At 45.2% G+C, this 23,819-nt stretch overlaps 10 protein-coding genes and 1 non-coding gene across 11 annotated transcripts; 3 read left to right on the top strand and 8 right to left on the bottom strand.

Moving 5' to 3' along the window:
- Positions 1 to 1,330: 1,330 nt before the first annotated feature.
- OGAPODRAFT_16670 (uncharacterized protein) lies at positions 1,331 to 2,964 on the bottom strand. The gene has a single exon (XM_018354587.1). The coding sequence runs from the start codon at positions 2,927 to 2,929 to the stop codon at positions 1,421 to 1,423; it is 1,509 nt and encodes a 502-aa protein (XP_018210948.1). The 5' UTR covers positions 2,930 to 2,964; the 3' UTR covers positions 1,331 to 1,420.
- A 250-nt stretch (positions 2,965 to 3,214) lies between these two features.
- OGAPODRAFT_t41 lies at positions 3,215 to 3,288 on the bottom strand. The gene has a single exon. It is a non-coding gene; the product is annotated as a tRNA-Met (tRNA).
- A 669-nt stretch (positions 3,289 to 3,957) lies between these two features.
- On the bottom strand, positions 3,958 to 4,665 carry OGAPODRAFT_16669 (uncharacterized protein). Its single transcript, XM_018354586.1, has one exon. It carries the CDS (start codon positions 4,655 to 4,657, stop codon positions 3,998 to 4,000), a length of 660 nt encoding a protein of 219 aa, XP_018210947.1. The 5' UTR covers positions 4,658 to 4,665; the 3' UTR covers positions 3,958 to 3,997.
- A 54-nt stretch (positions 4,666 to 4,719) lies between these two features.
- OGAPODRAFT_100888 (uncharacterized protein) lies at positions 4,720 to 6,446 on the top strand (the record flags this gene model as incomplete). Its single annotated transcript, XM_018353006.1, has 1 exon — positions 4,720 to 6,446. One exon carries the CDS (start codon positions 4,720 to 4,722, stop codon positions 5,365 to 5,367), a length of 648 nt encoding a protein of 215 aa, XP_018210946.1. The 3' UTR covers positions 5,368 to 6,446.
- Positions 4,739 to 6,467, bottom strand: OGAPODRAFT_76859 (uncharacterized protein; the record flags this gene model as incomplete). Its single annotated transcript, XM_018356238.1, has 1 exon — positions 4,739 to 6,467. One exon carries the CDS (start codon positions 6,465 to 6,467, stop codon positions 5,724 to 5,726), a length of 744 nt encoding a protein of 247 aa, XP_018210945.1. The 3' UTR covers positions 4,739 to 5,723.
- A 254-nt stretch (positions 6,468 to 6,721) lies between these two features.
- Positions 6,722 to 6,952, bottom strand: OGAPODRAFT_8788 (uncharacterized protein; the record flags this gene model as incomplete). The annotated part of the gene is made up of 2 exons (XM_018356876.1): positions 6,722 to 6,868; positions 6,920 to 6,952. 2 exons carry the CDS (start codon positions 6,950 to 6,952, stop codon positions 6,722 to 6,724), a joined length of 180 nt encoding a protein of 59 aa, XP_018210944.1.
- Positions 6,953 to 7,007: 55 nt separating this feature from the next.
- On the top strand, positions 7,008 to 7,446 carry OGAPODRAFT_8787 (uncharacterized protein; the record flags this gene model as incomplete). Its single annotated transcript, XM_018356875.1, has 2 exons — positions 7,008 to 7,013; positions 7,138 to 7,446. The coding sequence occupies 2 exons, from the start codon at positions 7,008 to 7,010 to the stop codon at positions 7,444 to 7,446; spliced, it is 315 nt and encodes a 104-aa protein (XP_018210943.1).
- Positions 7,111 to 8,697, bottom strand: OGAPODRAFT_100880 (uncharacterized protein; the record flags this gene model as incomplete). Its single annotated transcript, XM_018353005.1, has 1 exon — positions 7,111 to 8,697. One exon carries the CDS (start codon positions 8,695 to 8,697, stop codon positions 7,462 to 7,464), a length of 1,236 nt encoding a protein of 411 aa, XP_018210942.1. The 3' UTR covers positions 7,111 to 7,461.
- A 52-nt stretch (positions 8,698 to 8,749) lies between these two features.
- On the bottom strand, positions 8,750 to 18,862 carry OGAPODRAFT_82766 (uncharacterized protein; the record flags this gene model as incomplete). The annotated part of the gene is made up of 1 exon (XM_018356641.1): positions 8,750 to 18,862. One exon carries the CDS (start codon positions 18,860 to 18,862, stop codon positions 8,750 to 8,752), a length of 10,113 nt encoding a protein of 3,370 aa, XP_018210941.1.
- A 168-nt stretch (positions 18,863 to 19,030) lies between these two features.
- Positions 19,031 to 23,679, bottom strand: OGAPODRAFT_76856 (uncharacterized protein; the record flags this gene model as incomplete). Its single annotated transcript, XM_018356237.1, has 1 exon — positions 19,031 to 23,679. One exon carries the CDS (start codon positions 23,677 to 23,679, stop codon positions 21,592 to 21,594), a length of 2,088 nt encoding a protein of 695 aa, XP_018210939.1. The 3' UTR covers positions 19,031 to 21,591.
- OGAPODRAFT_48700 (uncharacterized protein) lies at positions 19,709 to 21,562 on the top strand (the record flags this gene model as incomplete). The annotated part of the gene is made up of 1 exon (XM_018355598.1): positions 19,709 to 21,562. The coding sequence occupies one exon, from the start codon at positions 19,709 to 19,711 to the stop codon at positions 21,560 to 21,562; it is 1,854 nt and encodes a 617-aa protein (XP_018210940.1).
- Positions 23,680 to 23,819: the final 140 nt, after the last annotated feature.

The following is a 23,819-nucleotide window of genomic DNA, read 5'->3' as shown; positions in this document are numbered from 1 at the left end:
AGAACTATCGTCTGAAGCTCGACTTGAAAGCTACAAGGAATAAGGAAGGAGTGTACCTGAACGAGGCCAACTATAACCAGCTCATGATTAACTACAAAAATCTCACTAGTGAGACGGAGGAACTAAGACGTCAGAATGAGCTTTTGACGATGCAAGCCAACGAGAACGCACATCTTCTAGAGGACGAAAAAAAGGAAAAACTTAAGTGCACACAGAGCATGAAAGTCATGGAAGAAAGACTTTCTAAGCTGGAAAGTGCGCTGGAAAATCAACGATCTCGCGAAATGAATGTGATCAAGCTAACTCAGCAAGTCGTTGAGCACTGCAACCAGGAGTCAGAGGAAATGATAAAAAGTCAAAACCGGTACCAGAAAAAGCTGAACGAGAAGCTTCAGGAGCTGATGATGCCAGTGATGCAACATGTTGCGACAAGTACACAGAATGACAACGATTTTGGCGTCACCAAATTGGCCGAGAGGATTTCCGAACAACTGGAAACCATTGGAAAAGAACAGCGATCGCTTACAAACCGCATCTTGGAGAAAACCGAAGAGCTACGTTCTTTTAGAAGCGAGTTGGATAAATTGTTCGCTGAACTCAAGAACGAGCTGGGCCTATTGAGATCAGGAATTAGCGAGTCACAAAATAATGATACCAAGTTCGATCACTATCTACGTAATATTTTTGACGATAAGCCAATTGTGCAAACTGTGACCACTCAATCAGAAAAGATGATAGAGGATATGAAATCCCAGCTTGTGTCTCAAATCTCGCAATTTTCCAAAAATCTGACGCAAACAACTATCGAAATGGTACTTAATTCCACCAAGGAGAAAATTTCCGAGGAGCAGACTAAATGGATTCTGAAGAATTCCACTCTCGCGGAAACTTTGGCAAACCGTAACGCCAAAGTGTTGTCATCGGTTGATCAGTGCGCAACCTCTCTTCAGTCGCATCTGGAGGCCAACGTGGGGTACCTGAATTACCAAAAAGCCAAGCTTGCTAATCTGAACAGCACAGTAGCAGCCACCAATACAGATGTGGCCGAACAATCTGAGAAACAAAACAAGATGCTCAGGTCCTATGCATCGCTACGATCGTCCAACACAGAATTGGAATCGACAATGGGCCAGATAAAAGAAAGTCTATCGAACCTCCACGAAGTTTTACCTTCCTTAAGATCACAAAAGACTGTGCCAGGACTTCCAGAATTGCAAAAACTAATCAGCCAGCCCCTGGGCGAATCAACAAATCGCAAAACACCGCATTCCTCGCCAACAAAAAGAGCCCTGCCTCAGCCGTCTTCCGAAAAGCGTAGACACACACAGCAGAGCAAATAAGTTATGTATATTATAATTTATATAAGGTACCCAGCAGACCAGTACCAAGTATCAGGTTGCAAAGCACAGTGCACTAAGGCTCATCTGTCCGCAGGATCACTGACGCTCTTTCTAAACATCTCGAGTGAGGATGTAGTTCTGCTGCTGGCGTTGCTGCTGGCGCTGCTGCTGGATCTTCTTCTTTGCTTTCTTGCAATCGATGGTTGGACATGCTCCTTTCCTAGCGTCTTAGCCAACAAGGATAAAATGTCAGTGAGAGAAAGAACTCCAACCAGCCTCCCCATACTGCGAGATTCACCAAGTTCTGAGACAGGAGAAGGCTGCTGATGAATGGAAATTGACGACGGAGATGGCGACATGCTCTTTGACTCCAAAGGAGGCGCCTGACCAGAGGACGCAGAAGATATCGAGGACTGGGTATCCGGTTTCACTATCCATAAACGGTGAGACTGTGTGGCCACCAATTTGGCCATTGTGCGAGCAAGAGAGGACGACGTGGTAACATGGAAGATCGGGAACGAGTCCTTACCATTTTCAAGGCCACGGGAGTTCAGAATCACAGAGATGAAGTGCAAGCAGGATTTGTAGAGCAGATCGCTTTTGGACGACTTCGAAACGAGCTTGACATCGGTCACAGAGATATTTCCCAATAGCTGATTGTTTCTGTCAACGACAGCCAAAGACGAAATCATCAAATCATGCATTTTGACTAGAGCCTCAATTAATAGTTGGTCCCCGTAGATACTAATGACATTTGAGGACCCTATGTTGAGGGCCTGGATAGACGAGTTAAGCAAAGGCTCCATTGAAGGGAACCGCCGTGCGTTCTCCCATAAGAATTTCACCAACCGTCTCTGTGATAATATTCCTGTCAGCTGACCGTCTCTAGTAATGGCAATGCGATGAACGCCTGTTCCCAGAATTTCTACCACGGTAGACAAAGTGTCTTGTTCGTGCAATTTAATAAACGGATTCTTGTTTGTGAGGCGGATCACAAAGGAGACAGGAACTTGATCTCCACGTTGAGCACGCTTAACTAGCTCTGGAATCTCTTCCTTTGGCTCATAGTTTATTTGCAATAACGATTCGGGCTTCAATTTGTTCAAGACCAATAATAAATACGAGTTCAAATCTGTGTAATCAAACGTGAGGCAATTTGGATCATGTTCGTACTCCTCTACAGGTACAGAGGTGAGGTTGTTTTTTACCAGTGTCTCAAACGCCTTCTCAACGGATATCTTGGAATTTATCGTGATAAGCTTGTTTTGCTCAACAAGTTCGCACAACTGAATATGTTGCCATTCGACCGCAGTTCCTCCTAGGGGTGTAAAATTGGAACTTGACATAGATGGATTTCTTGACAATGACGAGTGAGAACCACTATGATGATGCAGCTGCTGTCCCAATGTAATAGACTGGCTGCCGGGCGACCCAGGACTTGGCAAGGAGTTGTCCACAGAGGAAAGTTCTAGATGCTCAATAGGTGGTGGGCTAGACAGCATCTCCACTATTGAGCTTTGACGTGTCTGAATCGTTGGAGATCCTGGTGTTCGCAACGTTGGCGAACCCGGGAAGTAAGAGTTAGGCATGGCAATCTTGGTTATTTAAACTCTGTAGAATTAGGAAAATAATAGAGCCTGACTCAACTCATGCGCATTTTGCGCAGCACTTATTGTATGTGGCTAGTGAGGAAAAAAATTGGGGAGCAATCAACCCAGAGCTAAAATTGCCTCTTGTAAAGCGGAATCGTTTCTGCTAGTCTTTCTAATAGAGGACGAGGGGGAGAATAGGTCACGGTAGGGTGTTGCCACCATGCATAGCCTGTAGGACATTTGTGGGGTGACGACGAAAAAATTAATATTTGCAAAAAAAGCTGCTCTCGGCGAGAATCGAACACGCGATCTTCAGATTATGAGACTGACGCCTTAACCGACTGGGCCACGAGAGCGTATAATAACCGCTTTTCAGGCTGTTATTTTGAAATTCACAAAGAGCTCAAAGTCCCGGCGAGTCCAACTCCTGAGCTTCTCGCGGTCAATGGTTAGGAATCTCGTAACTTGATATTTAGTATGGTTCAGGCTAAGAAGGTCCCCTGGATTTGTCTTGTTCTGCTTTTTCACTTTTATCCGTGGTTTGGGTTTTCTTGTTTGATGTTTTTGGTCTTGGAAACCAACTTTTTTGCCAGTCTTTGAGCTTTTACTCTTGAAATGACTTAGGAAGTCTGCAAACTTGCTGTCTTTGCTATGGCGACTATCAGGGCTTTCGGGAAGCTCAACAATGGGTGTTCGAAAAGGCGTGGATGTCACAGAAAGATTGTTCTCATTCAACACAGAGCTTGAACTGTACACCAGCATTGGCGGAGTTCTTGCTCCAGGAAGGTCGTCCAAAGTTGACTGGCCAATTACCTTTGATGCCTCAGGAGACGTAAGCGGTATCTCATAGGCCTTTGTTCTGGAAGTAATAATATTCGTGGACTTTGGCTTCAGTACATTGGAGCGTCTAGTGTACACTTTGTTAGTAAGTCGTAATCATCACTTACCTCTTCTGGGCCTTACTGAATCTTGAAATACGGTCGTCATGTCAAACAAGAGAAAAAAAAGGGAGACAAAGAAAATTGGGGATTCAGAATGAAAAGCTAGCTATTATGGTACATGCATCTATTGAGTTTCACGCGCGATCAACTCCTCATCGAAATTGATCAAATAGACTGTTCGGCCGAGGTAGCCGTCAACGGGGACTGTATGCGCACTAACCTCGCATTTGAAGAAAGTTGAGTCAAGAATTCCTTCCACTATGCCGGCCACAAAGGCCTCGCAATTAAGTCCTTCATATTCTTTAGGAACAGAGATATATTTCATCAGGACAGGAGCATTGTCGATAATCATGTACTGAGAGTTGGACTCAGACGATTTTTCCAGGTTATCTGCCGGCTTTTCAAATAGACTAGGCCATATAACAGAAGTGATGAAATGCAGAATCTCCAGGACCTTGATTTCTCGTTTTGACATGTTCGATTTTCCAGAAGACGTGAGGTTGTTGCTGAAGTTTTCACGCAGCGACGCCAGCTCCAGCACTTTGGTGCCTATCGAGTATCCGAGATTGTTTAGTTTCCGCTCGAGTTCAATCAGGCTTTTTGCCTGGTTCAGGTTCATCGACACCATTTCCATGAACAGAAAGCTCAGGCTGGACACACTGATATCGTGTCTTGCGCGATGAAGGTTCCTGTCGTATATCGATGACCGCGGGCGGACAACTGTCGTGGTTCCTGTTGAGCGTGGACCTGCAGTTGGATCGTAACCGGAAGCGATTCTGGACATTAAGATGGTTATTTTTTGTTTTTTGCAGATTGCAAGTTTTATTTTTTTTTGAGAAAATCACCATGGCCATCACCATCAGACAGGCCACCATAGAGGACCTCGAAGGCATGCAAAATGCCAACCTCACTAATTTACCGGAGAACTACACAATGAAATATTACCTGTATCACTTGCTCTCGTGGCCGCAGGCATCGTTTGTGGCAACGACCACAGACCCCGAACTTGATCACCAAGATAGACCTTCAGCACATGAGACCAAGCGCGACATGCAGTACGTTGCTCCAGGAGAGAAGATCGTCGGATATGTGCTTGGAAAAATGGATGATGACCCAGAATCGGAGGATAAAACACCCCACGGGCATGTAACTTCTCTCTCGGTGATGCGCACGTATAGGCGTATGGGACTCGCAGAGAAGCTCATGCGGCAATGTCTGTACAGTCTTTGCGAGAACTATGATGCCAAATATGTCTCTTTGCACGTTAGAAAGAGTAACAGGGCAGCATTGCATCTATACAAAGATACTCTCAAATTTGAGGTGTTGAGCATCGAGAAGTCATATTACCAGGACAAGGAAGATGCGTACTATATGAAGAAAAATCTGGTGCGGTCGGAGCTTGTGCCGAGCTCATTCCAGGGAGGAGTCGAGGATAACCTTGAGGAAGACTTATTAGAAAGCATACTAGAAGAAGGGGTCGGAAAACTAAACTAGAGACTGAGAAATCATGTAAATGCATATACTGTAATGCTGGCCAATTCACGTTAGAGCTGACAAGAAGAAATGGATGATCATCACGATTCAGACAAATTTAGTTAGGTAGCGTGTTTTTTTCCACATCGACAAAACCAGCGGACACAACGCCCCCTGGCCCGTCTCGAGCCAAATGCACTCTGGTCATCATAATGGTGATTGATCTTTCCATCCGTCTCCTGACAAATATAAAGATGAATATAATAGAGTACTAAAAAAATTTTCAGTCGAGTTTTTTCTTTAAATCCTCTCCAGCACAATAGTTTTTACACATGCGGAGACTGCCCTATTTTCCAGGCTCGTCATTGTCCCTTTTTTTATTCCTGTTCATCTTTTCTGTAGGTCAGTTTATCCACCTTCACTTCACCGTCGATCAGTGTGTACAAATACAGCGTGCACACAGAGCCTTGGATGTCCAAAAGACAGAAGCTGGGAACGGGATCCATGTACTCTCCAATTTCCACAGGCTTCTCGGGTGAGCTATTTTCTGGCTGCTCTTCCTCTGTCGTATGGCCATTCTGGTCATTCTCCTTGCCGTGAGCCTCTTTCTTCTCGTCTCCTTGCGGTCTCTTTCCGCTCATCTCTGCTAAATACGCCTCCACCGTATCCACATCCTCCTGGTCCATCTTGCTCGTACTAAACGCACCAGTGGCACTACCAGGGTTGACGAAAAACCGCCCGTCAAGCGTGTATGCCTCAACCTTGTGTGTCGAGCCGTATATCAATATGTCCACGTCCATCAGTCGCGCCTGAGATAGTAGACTCAAAGGGTCCGCTTTAGGGACTATTTGAAACCCATTCACAAGGCCCACCTTGAGCTTATCGTGACTGAAGACCAACGAAAGTGGAAGATTGTAGTCCAGATCGAGGTCACCTTTAACCATCTGAAAATCAAGTGATAAGGACTTCAGAAATTCTAACGTCGATTGCGAGTTTGTCACATTCCCCAGACACAAAACTTGCTGGATTTTTCCCGTGGGCTGTAAGAGTTTCTTGAACTTGTGCGGTATGTCAACTGCGCGCTCAGGAATGTGTAAGTCTCCAATGGCGAGAATGAGCATAGTTTATAAAAAAAAATAAAAAGACAGCTAGGTACTTAAGTGGGTGCAAGTGCTGGCAAACATCTACTAGACACTCGCCCATATTGTCGAACAATAAAATTCAATGTACCCAGCTCAGCACTACTATGTGGCGCAATTGCGCCTTACAAACAGTACTTCACAATTGTGTCATGTTTATGAATTTATCTAATCACATCTACTCCTTCTTATCAGATGCAAGGAAATCGCTGTCGTTAGTAATCCGGTGGTTTTACTTACTTGATTGCCTTCTCAACATCTAGCTCAGGCTCAGATGATGGGGCGGCAGCTGGAGTAGCAGCTGGAGCAGCAGCAGCAGGAGACGAAAAAGCCTTAGGGCCGTAAATTCCTCCAACAACGGTCAAAATGGTGCCAATAGCAAGCTGTGGCGTTAGCAGCAAAGTCAATGGCTCACTTACCCAGTGTGGGGGAACTTTTGCGCCGAAAATAACGTATGGGGCAGCCATCTGGAAATATCGATAAACTAAATAGATTATTTTGGTTGGCTCGAGGTGATCCCAGATGTACGTCAGCGATTAGGTAAGCACACGTCAGACTCCCCAGGATCACTTTTATTTGGTGCGAGTTGAGAAAACTTTGAGAAATTTTATTCAATGGTACGTATCTCTACACACCGGCACTGACACGGTAGTCCTTCTTGAAGTCTGCCAAATCGATCATCCCTACTCTGGACAGAATTCTCGTCCAGAGAGTCAAACCTTCCCAAAAGACCGCCTCCGGAATCTACATCCCAGAAAAGAACCAGGAGAAGCTCAACATCGCCAATGTGATTGCTGTTGGGCCCGGCATTATCAACCCGAACGGTGAACTGACCAAGGTGAGTGTCAATGCTGGTGACAAAGTTCTTATTCCACCATTTGGCGGTGCGAATGTCAAGGTTGGAGATGAGGAGTACCTGATTTTCAGGGACTCCGATCTGCTTGCCAAGATCGAGGAGTGATGTAAATACAAGTGTTTAGGAGCCATGAATGATATTTTTGGCTTGCGTCCAATAATTTTCCAGTCTAAATTTGGCGAGCAGAGCTAGAATTTCATCTTCGTCTGTGAAATCGTACATTGTCCATTTTGAAAAGTGTAGATCGACTAGCTGGCCCTCCCAGACTAGTTCGCATTTGACGCCCCATTGGATCCGGTGCAATATAAGCCGTTTATACTTGCACACCGATCTTTCTCCGCCTTCGGCGATAATGAGAGATTGACCATTATCCAGGTTCAAACACATGCCCTTCAAGTCCAACTGCTTGGCATTGATATTGACCTTATATCTGTGTTGGTTGTTTTCGAGACTTTCAACCGCAAAAACAGCAGAAAAACAGCCCTTTTGTAGGTCTCTCTCGAATTTCCGTGCCATTTTGGCGGCCTTGTCTTCCTTATTGACGTGTCGCTCCATGTTAGCTGCTTCGTGCTGCAGTCTGCGCTCCTCTATCTCACGTCGCACGCGCATTTCCACCTCTGTCGGGTTTTTGATCGCATCGTTCGTCAGGACGTTCATCAGGTTCTTTAATTTCACTTTTGGCGCTGGAGTCGGGTCGAGTCCAAGCTTCATTCTATCCTGCTTCTCTTTCAGTTTCATCTGTCGTTCGTTCTTTCGCAGTCGCTTGATCTCTTTCTTTGTCAAGTACAATGGTTTTGGAGGAGGCAGATGCTTCTCCCACGGTGCCATCACCGGAACAGGGTGCTGGATATACTCGGTGATTGGGTTCTTCAGATCATCTTTGTCATTATACTTAACTTTCAGCTCGTCTCCGTACCGTCGCTCACTGAGTAGCGGCTGATCCCACCACTCAACTGCGGGCGGCCGGACAGGCAGATAATGCTGTTCGCCCGTCGTTTCATCTGGCGTGAGTCCCTGTGCAGCCAATGCCTTTTGTTCTTCCTGTTCTCGCTTTTCCTCCTCCAGTCGCCGTCTCATTTCGTTTGCGCGCTCAATATACTTGCCTTGTTCATTGAGATGGAAATCCCGTTTCGGTCGCGAGTATTTGATGTCTTTTTGGTCTATGTATGGGTTAACAACAAAACCTTCTCGTTTGCGAGACTGTTTTAATGGATTAAAGTTGGCAGGCAATTTCGCTGTGCCTCTCAGCAATGGATGAATTCCCACTTTTTCAAGTTCCGACGTCTCTGAGATGGGGGATTTCTTTCTCTTTGGCGTCTGGTCGACCGCGTCATGGTCTACTGGCCTCTTGGCCATGGTAAAAATAAATAAATAAATAAATACTAAGATTTTTTTTCATTTATACATTTCAGGCAAAGCCAAATCCTTCATGGCCTTCCATGATGGCCAACAGTAATGAACCCCGAAGCTTTTCGTAGCTCTCATACTCTGGGAGATCGATCTGGTTGAAACAAGTATGAGAAGATGGAAGTCGGTCGGTGGATCCATAAACTCTATGAATACTGAATTTTGAAACTCCAACCATACCGGGCAGCTCTTTGAATCCATTCAACGGAACCTTACTGGTTCCAGTAGCAAATTGCAACAGTTTGGCTTTTTCTTCAGCATCAAACGACTTCACAGCTCTCCAGAACCACTGGACTTGAGGAGACGATGCAGAATAGTTTTGGTACTCTGTGTTATTTTTCCAATCATCCACATCTATATCTGGAAGACCAGAAATTAAAAGTTCGAGCTCCTGATCATCAAAAATAGCAATCAGGTCCTTCGGAATGATTTCATAGAAACCCTTGAGGAAATTATCCATTTGTTCCTGAACACTTGTTTTCAAACGGTATTCAACAATCAGCCGAACATACTCGTGTTTGTTCTCTTCTGTAACTGCAATGTCCCGGCCATTTGGTTTTAGGTCAATGACTTTCTCTTCTCCGTAGTCATTGGTCTCCACAGAGAAAGTCTCGACAATAATGTCGGTTATATCGTTCTCTAGCATCCAAATCAACGACTTGTAGTAGTCAAGATCGAGAGATTCAATATCCTTCAGGGAGACAGGGCGCCCTAGAATCTGCTTGTAAACCGCACGGCTGAAATGACAGTCCAGCATGCATCCGTCATAAACAGCCTTTCCAATGATGATTCCGACAAACTTGAAGAACGAAAGATGTTCTGGGTTCACCCAGGAAGTTCTGTTAGGATGGAAGGTGGTCTTGTCAGAGGCAACAGGGGTGAAAAGTGCGTAGTCTGGATTAAACATTTGTCTCGAAAGAACTTGGTACCACTCTCTAGTCAGACCACCAGCATCAACACCCTGTTCGCCACGGAATTGAATGTCGAGCTTCGATTTTCTGATATCTTGAGGAGATTTGAAGAAAAGCGCTCTGTATGAGTCCAAAAACACCTGATCTCTCTTCACATTTACAGGCAATGTTGGCCTATCACCATCATCATGATGGAGTTTCTGTTCGAAGTAGATCCGTTTGTTATCAAACTCCAACACCTTAGGGTTTCTGATCAAAACAGAGAAGGGACCACTCATCAGCTTCGGGTTGTTCCTAATCATCTGGTTCAGTATCTTCTTGTGTTCCTCAGTGAATGAGAAGAAAAGGCTTTCAATTGGTTCACTTGTGAAATCATATACCTTCTCTTGGTATCTTAAGACATCCCTCACCGGCAAGTCTTCCACTTTGCTGTGTTTGCAAACAACCATCAAAGCTTCAATCAGTGGAGACAAAATGGTGGCAACATGCGCCAAGTTCTGGTTGTCTCTGAGAATGCACAAACAGTCACTCAAAGCGCCCCAAAGAGGTCCAAGAGCAGAGCTCTTGTATAGCTCTTTGAGCTCATCCACCTCAGATGACTCGTTAGGTTTGTTGTGTTTTGTCTGAAAGAGGTAGTCCAATGCAGTGAGAACACGCAGAAGCTTGGCCTGATCAGACGAGCCACTAGCAAAATTGCTGAGTGATGGGATGTCTTCACTATCAGGGTTGCTCTTCATTTCTTCGATCAGGGTTCTAAGGTCATCGGCAATCTTTTGACTCAATGCAGTGGCTTTTTTGGACAGTTCCCTAGGAAAAACAACTTTTGCATTTTCAATCAAAGACAGATTCTGTATCGATGCAATAGTCTGCTGGAAAACCTTGCTTGCACATTCATCTGCAACCAAAATGTTGATGATCAGTTTCAGATTTCTATCGGGAATGAAAGGCAATTGAGGAGCCTTAGATTGTTTTTTGTCGGAGTCACTAATTTCGGTAAGCTTTGAGCGAATTGCCTGCAACGGACGCGTAGCAATCTGGAAAGTACGTGACAGAATATCCATTAGGTTAGTGTCCTCTTTGATCAAAGGATTATCCAACAGGTTCAACAGTATGTTGATAGGGTACTTGTAGCTATTGTCCTTCCATTTGTGCTTTTTCGCTAACTTCTTCATCAATGGGTTATTGTCCTGATCCATTAGGAAATGGAATCTCATGTGGTTTTCATTTTCCAGCAGGTACTGAATGACATCAATGGCTTGAGTTGCAACAGTTAAGGTTGTACAGCCAATTGGAAAGCTATCACTTCTGTTATATGACGGAGATACAGCTGTGTGTGACGATTTCAGAGGTGAAGCAAGATGATCATTCTGTGACTGAGTGTGTGATCTCTGACAAAGCTGTTGGTAGGTGGCCTCCAATGCAAGCTGATCGGTTATTCCCTCTTGAAGAATATAAAGTAACATCGTGACGATCTCGCTCCGGGTCTGCTTGTTGTAGCATAGATATCCCAAAGTACGGAAGAAGCTTTCACGCTTGTAGTATAGCTGAGGAACAAAAATCATTTTGAGCAATGCTGAGACACCTGACTTATCAACCATCGGAGAGAAGAAAATCTTCTGATGTTGGTTCTTCTGCGGTTCTTCTTCCTCCTCTTCGTCTTCAATCGCAATTTCATTATCGTCCTCATCATCAAATTCAGCATCCCCTTCGCCCAAAGAGCGCATGATACGGCTCTCAAATGATGCATGGTACTCCTCACGCATGATTTCGTTACGTAGCTCATCAGGAAGAGCAGCCATGAACGCAGGATCAATTTCAGGAATTTGGTTTCCACTGGTAGTGGCCTCAGCTCTTCTCTCACGAATGTGCTGTGCAAAGACCTCTTCCCGAAGATCATCTGGCAAAGCCTGCAAGTATTCCGGATCAATGTCAGTTCCACTGATATCAACTTCGCGACCGGCAATGTTGACGTACACTGGTTCTCGGTCAGGATCTTCTGCCCTACTTTCTCTTTCCTGTTCTGCACGGGCTTGTGCTGCTGCTTCTTCCTCCTTACGTTTAGCCTCTTTTTCTTCAGCAGCCTTACGGATTTTTTCCTGTCTTTCCTCCTCCTTGCGTCTCTCTTCGTTGGCAATCTTCATACTCTTTTCAAAGATTCGGTTCACAATACTCGGGATGACACGACAGGCATACTTAGTTGAGTGCTTTCCATAAAACAGAGCAGCAGTTTCAGTCCATCTCTGAACCGTGGACTTGATATATATGTTAGGCACCTGCTGGTTCTTCTTGGACGATGGCGAAGGGGAGTGTCCATTCAGAGCACGCAAAATATCCGTAAGTCTTCCACCGTTAACAGGGAGAATCTGTGTTCTTCCACCGCCTTGTCTTGGGAAGATCCAATGATGGAAAAACACTGAGCCTGAACGATCGCCAGAGTCACGCAAGCTATCCGACGGCGGAACTAAGGAAGTTCCACCGAGAAGCTGCATTTCAGCCTCGTCGTCATTTCTTGAATCAAATGGGTTGGAGTGGAAGCGATGGAAAATGTCGTTGTCGTCATCGTTTGATGATTCCTCATCAACAAAGAAGTCATTGGCGCGAGATTGCAAAGCGATACGACGGCTGTGGGAGCCACCACGATGTGTTTCGTTGTCCTCGTGCTCCGCGATCCACTCCTCAAGAATGGCACTGTCGTCTTCGCTATTATTCATATCCTCGTCATCATCGTTCTCATCATCGTCTTCGTCGTCAAAATCGTCTTCGTCGGCCAGAAGCTCGACTTCGTGCTCTGGATAATCCTCATAGTCGTCTTCATCTTGATCATCCATCTCTGAATCGTCCATGTCCTCATCTGACCCACTGACAATATCAATAACAAACTGACCACGGTCAAGTAGGTCGCCAACAGAGCTTTCACTGTTTTCAGCTGAGTCATCACTAACATCATCGTCTCCCTCATCACCTCCCAGAAGTTCCACATCAGACTCCATCATTTCATCATCGTCCTCATTGTCCTGGTCATCCTCATCCTCATCCTCATCATCGTTGTCCTCGTCCTCAGAGTATACAATCTCGATGTCGTCTCCATCAAGGAAATCTTCCTCATCTTCTTCGTCCTCCTCGTTTTCGACATCATCGAGATCGTACATCCCAAGAGTAGAGTTCCTTAAAAGATCTGGTGTCTCTTCACGCTCATCTAGATCCTCCTCGTCAATGTCCTCTTCATCAGCATCCCCAAAGCCTTGTTCACGGAAAAGATCCTGTTTGGAGACCTTGATCGACCCCAAAGACGACAAACAACGCATTATGCCGCCTGAAATCATCTCTGTATGAGGGAAATTGACATCCAAATCGGCAAGAATGCCTGACAGAGCAAGAGGTAACTTCTTTTCAAGAAGCTCACGAGCAAGGAAATAAGAATCGTATTGGGTGACAGTTTTATCCATGGCAGAAGAAACGCTCAACTCGAATTTTTCACCGAGAAGCTTGCATGTGAGGTCTAAAATGTCCACAATTTTTCCATACCGATCGTACGCACTTCCTGAACCCGCGTTTGATTCCTTGATCACCTTGATAATAATATCTGCAGTGAACTTCCTCACAAATGACATATCCGGATCTGTGATTTTCGGGTCATCGTAATCGACTCCCCTGATTGGTGTTGAAGAAACCAATGCAACAATGCAGACGCTCGCCAGCAGAGTTAACAAGCGGCGACGCTTGACTTCTGCTGAGGAAGAATTGTTGAATGGATCGGAGGAAATAAACTGATGCAACAACAAGTTGAGCGCTGTACTTCTTGGTTTGTCGATCGTGACTTGATCGTTCTGTTTTTTGGAAAATGTCAAGAACTCAGTTTTGGCTGGTTTATAGGAAAACAGTAGTTCTGCGATGGTTTGCAGCAGAAAACAGGCATAGGCACACTCTGGGTTCTCAAACATGACATGCTTCGAGTATAATTCTTCAGCGCCATTATTTTTCTTCTCCTTTTCTTTAGATTCCTCATTCGACGAGTTCTGGGGTGAGGAGATAAAATCGCTCTTGGCAACCGACATTAACTCGCTCAGCAGAATTTGCATCAATCCCGTTGGTGGACGTCCACCATCTTTTTCAACTTCGTTCATCAGAACATCGTTCTCGTTCAAGAACTTGCGCTGTTCTGGTGTAAGAACACAAATGCTGAGGCTTTTGAGAGGGGAAGAACATTGGTACAGGATGCACATTTCCACAATGAGATCAACAAACACCTGATCTGAGCGTAAGACCAAAGCAGAATTTTCCTTGAGAAGCCCAGAAAGCTCTCGGATCCTTAGCTTGCTGTTTGTTTTCTTATCTTTCTTGCGGACTGCCAAAATTCTCTCTAGCTCTTTTGCAAAGTAGGCTTCTATAATCTCTCTTGATTCCATGCATCTTCTGATCAGAGTGATCACAAGAGCTTGCAAGTTCGTATCCGAGTCAGGGAACTTCTTGATAGACTGGATAAGAGGCTTGATCACCTTGGACTTGCTAATCAACATTCCGTTTTCGTCAGAATCACAATAGAGAATCAGTATCTTGGCAACGGCAAGGGCTGTCTCAATGTTATCAATCTTCTCAATGTTCAAAACAGCCTGGAAAACCTTCTCCACAACCTGAGGCTCGACTGCGTAAACAGAGGAAAAGTTGAAAGAAGAACTTGTGGCAAAGTCATGTTCTAGAGGTTCCACATCTGGTGCCATCGGTATTCTGCATGAGCAGAAGATCTTTTCAAAAACGAGCAGTGCGCTAGGGAACCAAATGGTGTTCGCCGCTTCTGGCTGAATCTGGTTACCAATGGTGGACAAGATTTCTTCCATAACCCCCGAGTACGAAGAAATCCATTGCTCGTCCAGAAGCAATGCCAGAAGATTTAGCATGCTTGCAAGTCTTTCATACGAAGAATCATCACCGTCCGTGAAACCAAATGAGCACACACTCATAAACACCGGATACAAGATCTCGGAGTACGACATAGTCTCCCCATATGATGACTTTGAAACCACTGTACTCAGCAAGTCGCCGACTCGGTAGACGGCTTTTGGAAAGAGCTGGGCAATTTGAAGCCAATAATCGATGAAGTTAGGCTCATTAGCACCTCTGGAAAAATTCAGATCATCTAAGGTGCACACGTGAAGATACTGAGGACCGACCGGTGATGGGTCAGGAGCCGAGTATTTATGGCGATTGGCGCGGTCAACCACCTCTGCCCAGTCCACTGGCTCACTATCTGGAGTTTTGACAGGGGAATCTGGAGATTCAAATTGCGCGAAAAGATCCTCAGGATCCTCAGTATACAAAACTTCAATGTTGTTGCGATAGAACAAAAGGAAATCCAAAGCTCGGGACTCCGGCACCCCAAGACTTTTCAAGTACTCGATCTTGCTGGTAGATGGAGCAACCTGTTCATAGGTCAGAGGATACAGCCTTCCTTCAAATGCTGGTGACTGAGAAGTGGAAACTGAGCAGTAAAAATTCTTGTTGATTGCGATCAGTTTTTCAACCAAGCTCAGAGGAATGTTTTCAGGCTTCTTATCAAGAATTCCGCAATTCTCCTCGTTCAAAAGTTCATTCAGCAACCCAAAACTTGCGAGAGAAGTTTGAATAAGAACTGAATTGTTCAACTCCCGGTAATACGGATAACTGTTTCTAAAGAGATCAGGGTATAGTTTTTCTTGGGAAGGAATAGGAGCAATCATCGTTTTCGTGGCGATGGAAGTGAAGATGCTCAGGATCTGGTTCAAAAGCTTGATCGTGGTAGAACATGGATTTATGTCAATGTATTCCAACTGGTCGAACTTCTCAACCTCTAACTTGTCAAATTTCTGGAGATATTCAAAGTACCTGACCGCCAGTTCACGAAGAGTAATTATACCTTCATTTTGAAGAAGGCAAATAACCATCATCGTGTTCACCTGCTCCGTGCTCCGACTGCGCATATACAAACTGGAATAGATCAAATTCACCATAACAAGATAATAGCCGGTTCTGATCTCCATATTTTCCGTCCCTATATTGCGAATCAGGCTAACTATCATGTTGGAAAATTCAACCACCATACGAGTGGCATTTTTTGGAACCATTCCAAAACGGCTATCTTGCCTCTTATCGGTGCTGATACGGCATAAAGAATTGAAGATGTAACGTAGCCAGGACTGACAACGAGAAAAGTGGAAGCACAGAATGGATAGGTTTTTAAATTTGGCGCTGGTACCATCCCAGTCTCCGTTTTTCTCATTTGGTTTTCCGATTTTGATCTGAAGCGGTGAAAAATCGTTACTGACGGCAGAAACCTCTTTGCATGCCTCAGCCGGAGTTCTCGAGTGGATTAAAACCTCTTCTAACGTAATTCTTCTGTAGAAATTTGATAGTTGTCGCATTAGTATCACACCCTTCTCCGACCCAAAATATGCGGAAAGCTGTTGCATGCTATTTGCCGTCAGTTTGTTTGCCGATCCATAATGGTCACTGAAGACGTATAAGAGACAATCCAGTATACCAAGCCTCGAGAAGAACTCACCACCCCTGATTGCAGCAGCCTCATCATTCTGATCAAATTGGTCAAAAAATGAATTTTCGTCGCTATTGTACGTAGTGAATTCCTGCAGCTCTTGCAAAGCAGAATAAATTGCGTTCATTAGCTCTTCCAGAGCAAAAGAAGGTCGTTCGTGATCGACAAACTTGATGATTGATGTCAATGAAAACAGAGCGTTTGAGAATACATAGTCAAATGTAACGTTAGGGATGCACACGTATCTCAAACAATCTTTCATAGTAATGAGAGTCGCAACCTGTTTCCAATGGGAGCTGTTCTCCAACAACGATCCGAGGAAGATTAGTGAGCATTCCAGCAAATCGCCCTGATTGCTGGACTCCCATATATCGAGCTCGGTACCGTTTTCTTCAAATTTGCAGAGCTCTTCATCCTTCGAATAATACAGAGACCCCTTGGGTGATTGGTAAAACTTCAAAGGCTCAAAGTTGACCAAATCCGGAATGTGCTTGAATATGTGTAGTATGTTGTCCTTGATGATAGGTTCGAGTTCAGGATGGTGTCTGGCAAGCTCATCGAACATGAAACCTAGTGGAGAAGCATTCTCCTCACGAAGAAGCTCTTTGCAGAGAGCTGCGTCTGTGAAAATGTTGAAGTATTTTCCCACGAGGTCCTCGGATTTCACTCTCTGTAATCCTTCTTTATTCAAGGAAATCGCTCCAATGGCGTCTGGGATAGACAATAACAATTCGGCTGATTTTCCGAGGAGACCATTGAAATTGATCATAAAAGCATCTATGACGCCGGCCTCATTTAGAATAGCGTATGCAGTAGGTTCGTTGTTAATAATGCCCGTTATGATGTTAATTGTATCGGTGAGAAGTTCGTAGCCAAAAACTGTTGGGTTTTCCACAATTTTGATAAGGCTTCTGAGAATCGGAGAGTCGTATAAGTTCCTCATACGATCGCCTTGATGATTGACGATCAAATGAAAGAATAACTTGAGAAGCGAGTTGATGGTCTTGACTTGGCGAACGCTAATACTATGAGAAACAATAGCATCCTTCGGGGCGCCACCATCGTAATCTGGATTTTCCAATGCAAAATCCACTTCGTATGCCAACAAGTCAATCATGATTTGGAAACCATTGCTGGCGATAAAACTATCCAAACTATCGGGGAGAGATTTAAGGAATAAGTCAATCAGTTGCAATGGCCCAGACCTTGTCATCCTGAACGAATTTTTCAATGGCAAGAACTCAAGGAGAATGTTCATCAGGCCAGCCGTTCTAAGATGAGCGACCAAGTGCTTGTTATCTATCAAGTTGGCGATCAAATTGAAAAAGTAATTTAAATAAGAATGATCCATATCTGTGCGATCCTCCTTAGCTGCCTTGAGAACAGACCGTAGTATATGAAATAGAAGACCATGATTGACATTTCCTCCAAGAGCCCTCATTAAATCGCTTCCACCACTTTTTTTGGCAGAAATACTAACAAATGCCCGCAGAGCTGCGTAAGATGGTTCAAATGGAACCACATTATCAGGATTGATGAGGTCTGCCATGTAGCTCAGTAAGTAGGGCTCCTCGTCAAACACAGAGCTGGCCATCACCGAGTAGAAACAACAACAGGAGGCAGCTGCAACGGCGAGGCATTTTAAGGTCACCAGGTTCTGCCTGAGCTGGACACTTTCGTAGGACTTGTTGTTGAATGCTTTTGCGATATACACGGAAAGCACAAAGTCAAACTGATTTTCCTTCGGTATTATGTTGGCAGCCTTATCATATATCTGCTGGAAAGACAGTTTCCGAACGTTATCCTCATTTAGAACGAAATGGTGAAGGCCTTCCTGCTCAACAGATGCAGTCGAGATTTCGCTCTTAGATTTCTTTGTCTGTGTGTTGAATATTTGCTTTGATTTCTTCTTCGAAGGATTTTCTTGACTGGGTGCTGTCTGTGAAAAAGACTGCACTCCACGTTTTCTTCTGGTGTCTGCAGTTGCATTATAGTATTTGAAATCCAGAATTTTCCACTTTGATGGTAGTTGACTTTCTGTGTTGATGCAATCCAGTAAACTAATGTGAACCAGAGCCTGTGTCTGTTCCCTGTCCTTCTTGTGTTTCTTCCGGTTTTGTGTGTCAATAGGAACTGGTGACGTATAAACAGGGGCGACCTGCGGAGGAAAAAATGTGGCAAGCTTCAGCAGTGTGTTTCTCACCTGTGCTGGCGGAGAAAACTTGCTGTTCTGAACAATGGCAAATCTCTCACAAAGTAGACACGTGAGCCTCAAAGCACATAGCCTCACAGCCATTGAGCACGAGCTGATCAGCTGGAACACATGGGAAGCCGAATTGTATATCTCCTTGTTCGAACAATGTTCTAGCAATGTGTATGTGTAGTTGAGAACCGCACACACGACTCTCTCGTCTGCTTCGTCCACCATAAGTAGTTTCGGATATTCTTTGTCCAGATCATACTTCTTGACATGTGTCTCCAAAAGCTCGTCCATCCGGTTTAAAATGGGAATGTAGTGAAAGAGATCGATTCTCAAGCCATTCCATAACTCTTTTGATTTGGCCTCCAAGATGAGCACAAACTCTTCAAGGGGACATACAGCCAGCTTCTCAATAAACTGCTTTACAGGCTCTGCCAACTCCTGCTTTTCTAGATACGATTTTCTGGAGACGATCATGGGTACCAAGTATCTTGTTTTCCCATAATTTTTGCTTTTGCCAATTTTTTGGCATTTGGTCCTGGTGCAGAGGTGTGGTAGATTCGCGGCTCTCTTTTATCAAAAGGCAAAGTAAATCAGGATTATATTTTTTTCGTGTTTTGTGGGAACAGCCAATGTCCAGAGAGGGTTTGCTGTATGAGATTTTGTTTTAAGCAGTTAAGTGTGCGACATATAAACAGAATGGTTTCTTTTCTGGACGACACTGCCCGGGCTGTGCTTGAGGCCGAGTCTCAAACTAGATCCCCGAAAATATTGTCAGCAGACTTCAACTATTCTTTCAGCCAGGACGCAGAAGATGAAGGGGTGGTTTCGATAGAGGAGTTCCAAGCGAATCAGCGGCCTGCAAGTACACCCGCTGAGGAGACATCTTCGTCGGTTGCTGATTCGTCTCCGGTAGACCACCGAACCCGCGTCCTCTATCCAGAGTTCAAGCGCAGACAGCGAGACTCACCTCACTGGACTCAGGGGACACATGCGGGCGTGACTCTGGATCACGTGCGTGACTATCTGACGTGGTTTGGCACGCTCTCTCCATCAAACAAGCATATTGCAGACACCGCTGTGAACAAAATACAGAGATATTTTGAGAAGAAGAACCAGGAAATGTCGGGGCAGGAGAGTATGCAGCTAGCTCCACACAGCCCTACGCCAGATAATTTGCATAACGGCATTGAGTCGATCATGGAGACCCCTGTCAAACGCAATACTGTGAATGACACGGCTGCTAAAGCTGAAAAGGCGAATACTCTTCCTTTGAAAGAAAACAAGGTCCTTTTGAACAAACCTTTGGACGGAAGACGTATGATGAGCACTTCTTCCGCTGCATACGCCAAGCTAGAGCTCTTAACGCAGAAAGAAAGCCTGTTTGCCGACGTGAAGCGGAAGAACGACGCCAACGAAGCGAAACAGCCTGAAGGAAAACGGGTCCAGGCAATCACGCTGAGCGAGGAGCAAAATCAGGTGATTGAACTTGCAAGGCAGGGCCACAACTTGTTTTATACTGGTTCTGCAGGTACCGGTAAGTCTCTTTTGCTTAGGTCATTGATCAAGTCACTGAAAAAACAACATCCGCTGGGAAGCGTTGGTGTCACGGCCTCCACAGGGCTCGCTGCTTGTAATATAGGAGGCCAGACACTGCATTCTTTTACTGGCATTGGATTAGGTGATGCGCCTGCCGATAAACTAGTAAAGAAAATTAAGCGGAACTCTAAAATGAAGGACAGATGGAGAGATCTGGAAGTGTTGATCATAGATGAGGTTTCTATGATTGATGCAGCTTTATTTGATAAGCTGGATATGATTGCTCGCGAAATGAGAAAACGGCGAGATGTTCCATTTGGAGGACTTCAGTTGGTTATTTGTGGAGACTTTTATCAACTACCCCCAGTGACTAAGAATGGCGAACCGGTTTTTGCATTTGAGTCACAAGCGTGGAAACAAGCCATCAAGTACACAATCGTCCTCAAGAAAGTTTTCAGGCAACAATCGGATCGCGACTTTATCAACATGTTGAACGAGGTGCGTAATGGAAATGTCTCCGAAGCCACTGCAAGAAAGTTTAAGGCTCTTTCACGTCCTTTGGCTTCCAAAGAAGGTGTGATTCCTGCGAAATTGTTTCCCACGCGACGGGAGGTTGATAGAGCCAATAGCACGATGTTGAAACAGCTTCCGGGTGCGGAAGTTGTCTTCAGGGCTTTTGATGGAGGGTCACTAACCGATGAAGATCAGCGGCAGCGACTGTTGTCAAGTTTTCTCGCTCCTGAACGAATTGCCCTGAAGAAGGACGCTCAAGTGATGCTGATCAAAAATATGGACGAAACTCTAGTTAACGGCTCCTTAGGCAAGATTGTGGACTTTATCGACCCCGATACTTATTCCCATTATCGATCAATCAAGAGTGATAAGATCGACATCAAGACATTAGAGGAAAAGGCTGCCAACTCGTTGAATAAGGGCCCTTCAAAGCGAGACGAAAAACATCTGATTGAGGATTCTACCGTTTTAGAAAGCCAGCTGGATGAGAATGTTTTTTCGTTTTTGAAAGAGCTCAAGGAAGAACAGCCCGAGGACCTTCCTGAGTCTGCGCAGAAGAACATAGAGCGCAAGATAGAGTTATTGAACCAGCTTTACAGCAGCTCTAAAAACAGACGAATGCCTCTGGTTCGTTTCATTCAGGCCGATGGAACTACTCGTGAGGTGCTGATTGAGCCGGAAACGTTTAGTCTCGAGGATGAGTTTGAAAGGCCAATCGTGTCCCGTACCCAAATCCCGCTAATTCTCGCCTGGTCATTAAGTATACACAAGTCGCAGGGACAAACTCTTCCCTTGGTCCAAATTGACTTGCGGAATATTTTCGAGCGCGGCCAGGCCTACGTTGCACTCTCGAGAGCTACACACAGGAGAGGATTACAGGTGAGGAATTTTAATCCTTCAAGGATTCTCACACACGAGAAAGTGGTTGCCTTTTACAATAGTCTGATGACCGTGGACGAAATCAAGGACCGCGAGGAGAGCAAGCGCAAGACTAAAGGTTTTGTTTCGGGTACGCAGCTAAACCGATTGGAGAATTTGGCTGAAAATGTTGCGGATGCGGGCGATTTTGTGAATGAGAAGGATAATGTAATAGATGAGTTCGACTCCGTATGGAGCGGACAGTAATGATATATATTGAAACGCTTTGATAAGAGTTATTGGGCTCCAACTATCCAGCCAATGATATTTTTACCTAGGTCATTCGATTTCTCGATCTTGGTCTGTCCTGATGGGGGAGTCTCCGATACCACTTGGTCAAGGATACTATTAAGTAGCTGCCATTGCTCGAGAACATTGGTGTTGAATTCGGTAGGCACTATCAGCATCAGGCGCTGCAACAGGTGGAGTTTCTGTGTTATCTGTTCGTGTTCTTGTGGCTCGACATAGTCGTTCTTGACGAGCTGGAATATGGAGAACCATCTTTCCTGGATCAGACCAAATAGCTTGGGATCTTTTTGCTTGGCATCGACGGCCATGTCAATCAGAGTCAAAGCCAATTGCAATGAGTGGCCAAAGTCTTGAGCAATAGCAAAATCAAGGCAGAGGAGGCGAAGCTTGACGGTGGCCATCTCATCCTGGCTATGTCTATCCAGCCCGGTGCTCAAGTGTAAAAGCAACGATTCTAACAGTTCGGTTTCTTTGTACGCTCTGTCGTTCAGTTCCAGAATTCTGGACACAATCTTCAAGGGGTCTTTTGCTTCCAAGATGTCCAGAGGCTTTATTGGAACACCCGGCTTGAAATACAGTTTCCAATGCAGCAGTTCTTGGTTCGCTGTGATGAGCTGGTCGAGTTGCAATGTGCCAGAGCTAGCCATCTGCAAGCAGTTTCGGGCGCTCTTAAGGTATCCCATCGACGGGTCGCAATTGGTTGCTTTGCGGTAGAAGTCCCATGCTGCATTTACAATAATTTTATCTATCTGGCCAGTCTCCAGGGTACAGTATTTGGGCAAAAAGACAGAGGTGGTCAGGACAAACATGTTTTTGGACAGCAGTTTGCTTAAAACAAGCTCATCGACTGGCGCCAGCTTGACTTTGTTAAAGACATGTGTGTTGTTGAGGAGAAAGTAGATCGAACTGAGCAAGCTCTCCCATTGCTTAGTCGTTGTCAGATACTCAGATTCTGTCAGGATGAACTTCTCAAGCTGGTTGTACTGATCTTGTGAGTCTAGATTAGGCAGCTCAGCCACCTGAGCTAATGACATATTGTTGGAGAACAGTCTTTCTCCCGTCTCGACGTATTGCGTCAGAATATTGATGATTTCCGGACAGGGTGCGATAGAGTTTGCCATCTCTTGTAGTGTAGCTTTCCGCGTAAGCGTTTGGTCTGTGTTAGGAGCCAGAAACTCAGCATCGACGAGTTTGAGACAAACAAGAATTTCCTTCATCTTCATGTAAAGAGATAGAGACACCTCGGGACAGAGGTAGATAATTGCCAGAACTATGCTGACAAACTTTTGTAAGGCACCGCTGGCTTGTAAGTAGGCCAAGAGATCGCTGGACTTGACAAGCGCTGTGAGAGTTTCGAATTTGGCCTCGATCTGGTCGCTCGATTTGGTGACAATGGCGTTTCCTAACGAGAGGATGTAGTCATTGATAGTTGAGCCATTGTCGTTGAGATAAGTGTGGTATTTGCAGAGCCAATGGACGATCCGGTCATGGTTCGAGGTGTCGAGTAGTCCGATAAACAGTTCGGTTTGTTCCGTTGGCGAGTACGTATCAACAAAGTCGAGCAACAGAGGCAGGTCTCCGTACTTAGCCAAATTGGCGAGTGGCACATAGAACAGACTCCACCAGTCTGTCAATTGCTTGGAAGTGAACTCTGAGGCTACGACGAGGTCCTCGATCTCCTCTGGAGCCGGCAAGACGCCCAAATAGTAGTTTGTTTTGAAGATCCTGGCCTGGACAAACTGAAAATATAGATCCCCATTGCTGTCAAAATGCCATCTGCACACCTCTTCCTCCAGCAAACTGTCAGCCTCCGCCACCAGTTTCGCAACAACAGCTTCTGGAAGAGCGAATGCGTCGGGCAAGGGAAGAGACTCTGTGGCGTCGGAGCCTTTGAGCGCCGATTGCGCAGCCTCAAAACAGAGTCGCAGAGAGGCGGTTTCGGGCAGATCGACAAGCAAGATCTGCAGCGTTTTGACAGGTGTGAGCAGCGACGCAATTGAGCCGAGGCCGTCTGGAAGCTCGCCGCGCACACATGAGTCTCTGAGAGCCAAATATGTGGAGTCTGATGCGGACATGTAATTTACAGATTTTAAAAATATTTCGCGAGCCAACCAACTTAGGCAAGTCAAGCACAGATCAGCCGGAAGGAAGTAATCGAATAATTCAAGAGGGAGTATTGAATTATCGGACCAAGAACTGGCCGGAACAAGAGTAG

Source organism: Ogataea polymorpha, assembly GCF_001664045.1.
Source record: "Ogataea polymorpha strain NCYC 495 leu1.1 chromosome Unknown OGAPOscaffold_4, whole genome shotgun sequence".
NCBI classification, from domain to species: Eukaryota; Fungi; Ascomycota; class Pichiomycetes; order Pichiales; family Pichiaceae; genus Ogataea; species Ogataea polymorpha.
Note: the sequence above shows the minus strand (reverse complement) of the source record. Positions and strands in the feature narration are given on the sequence as shown.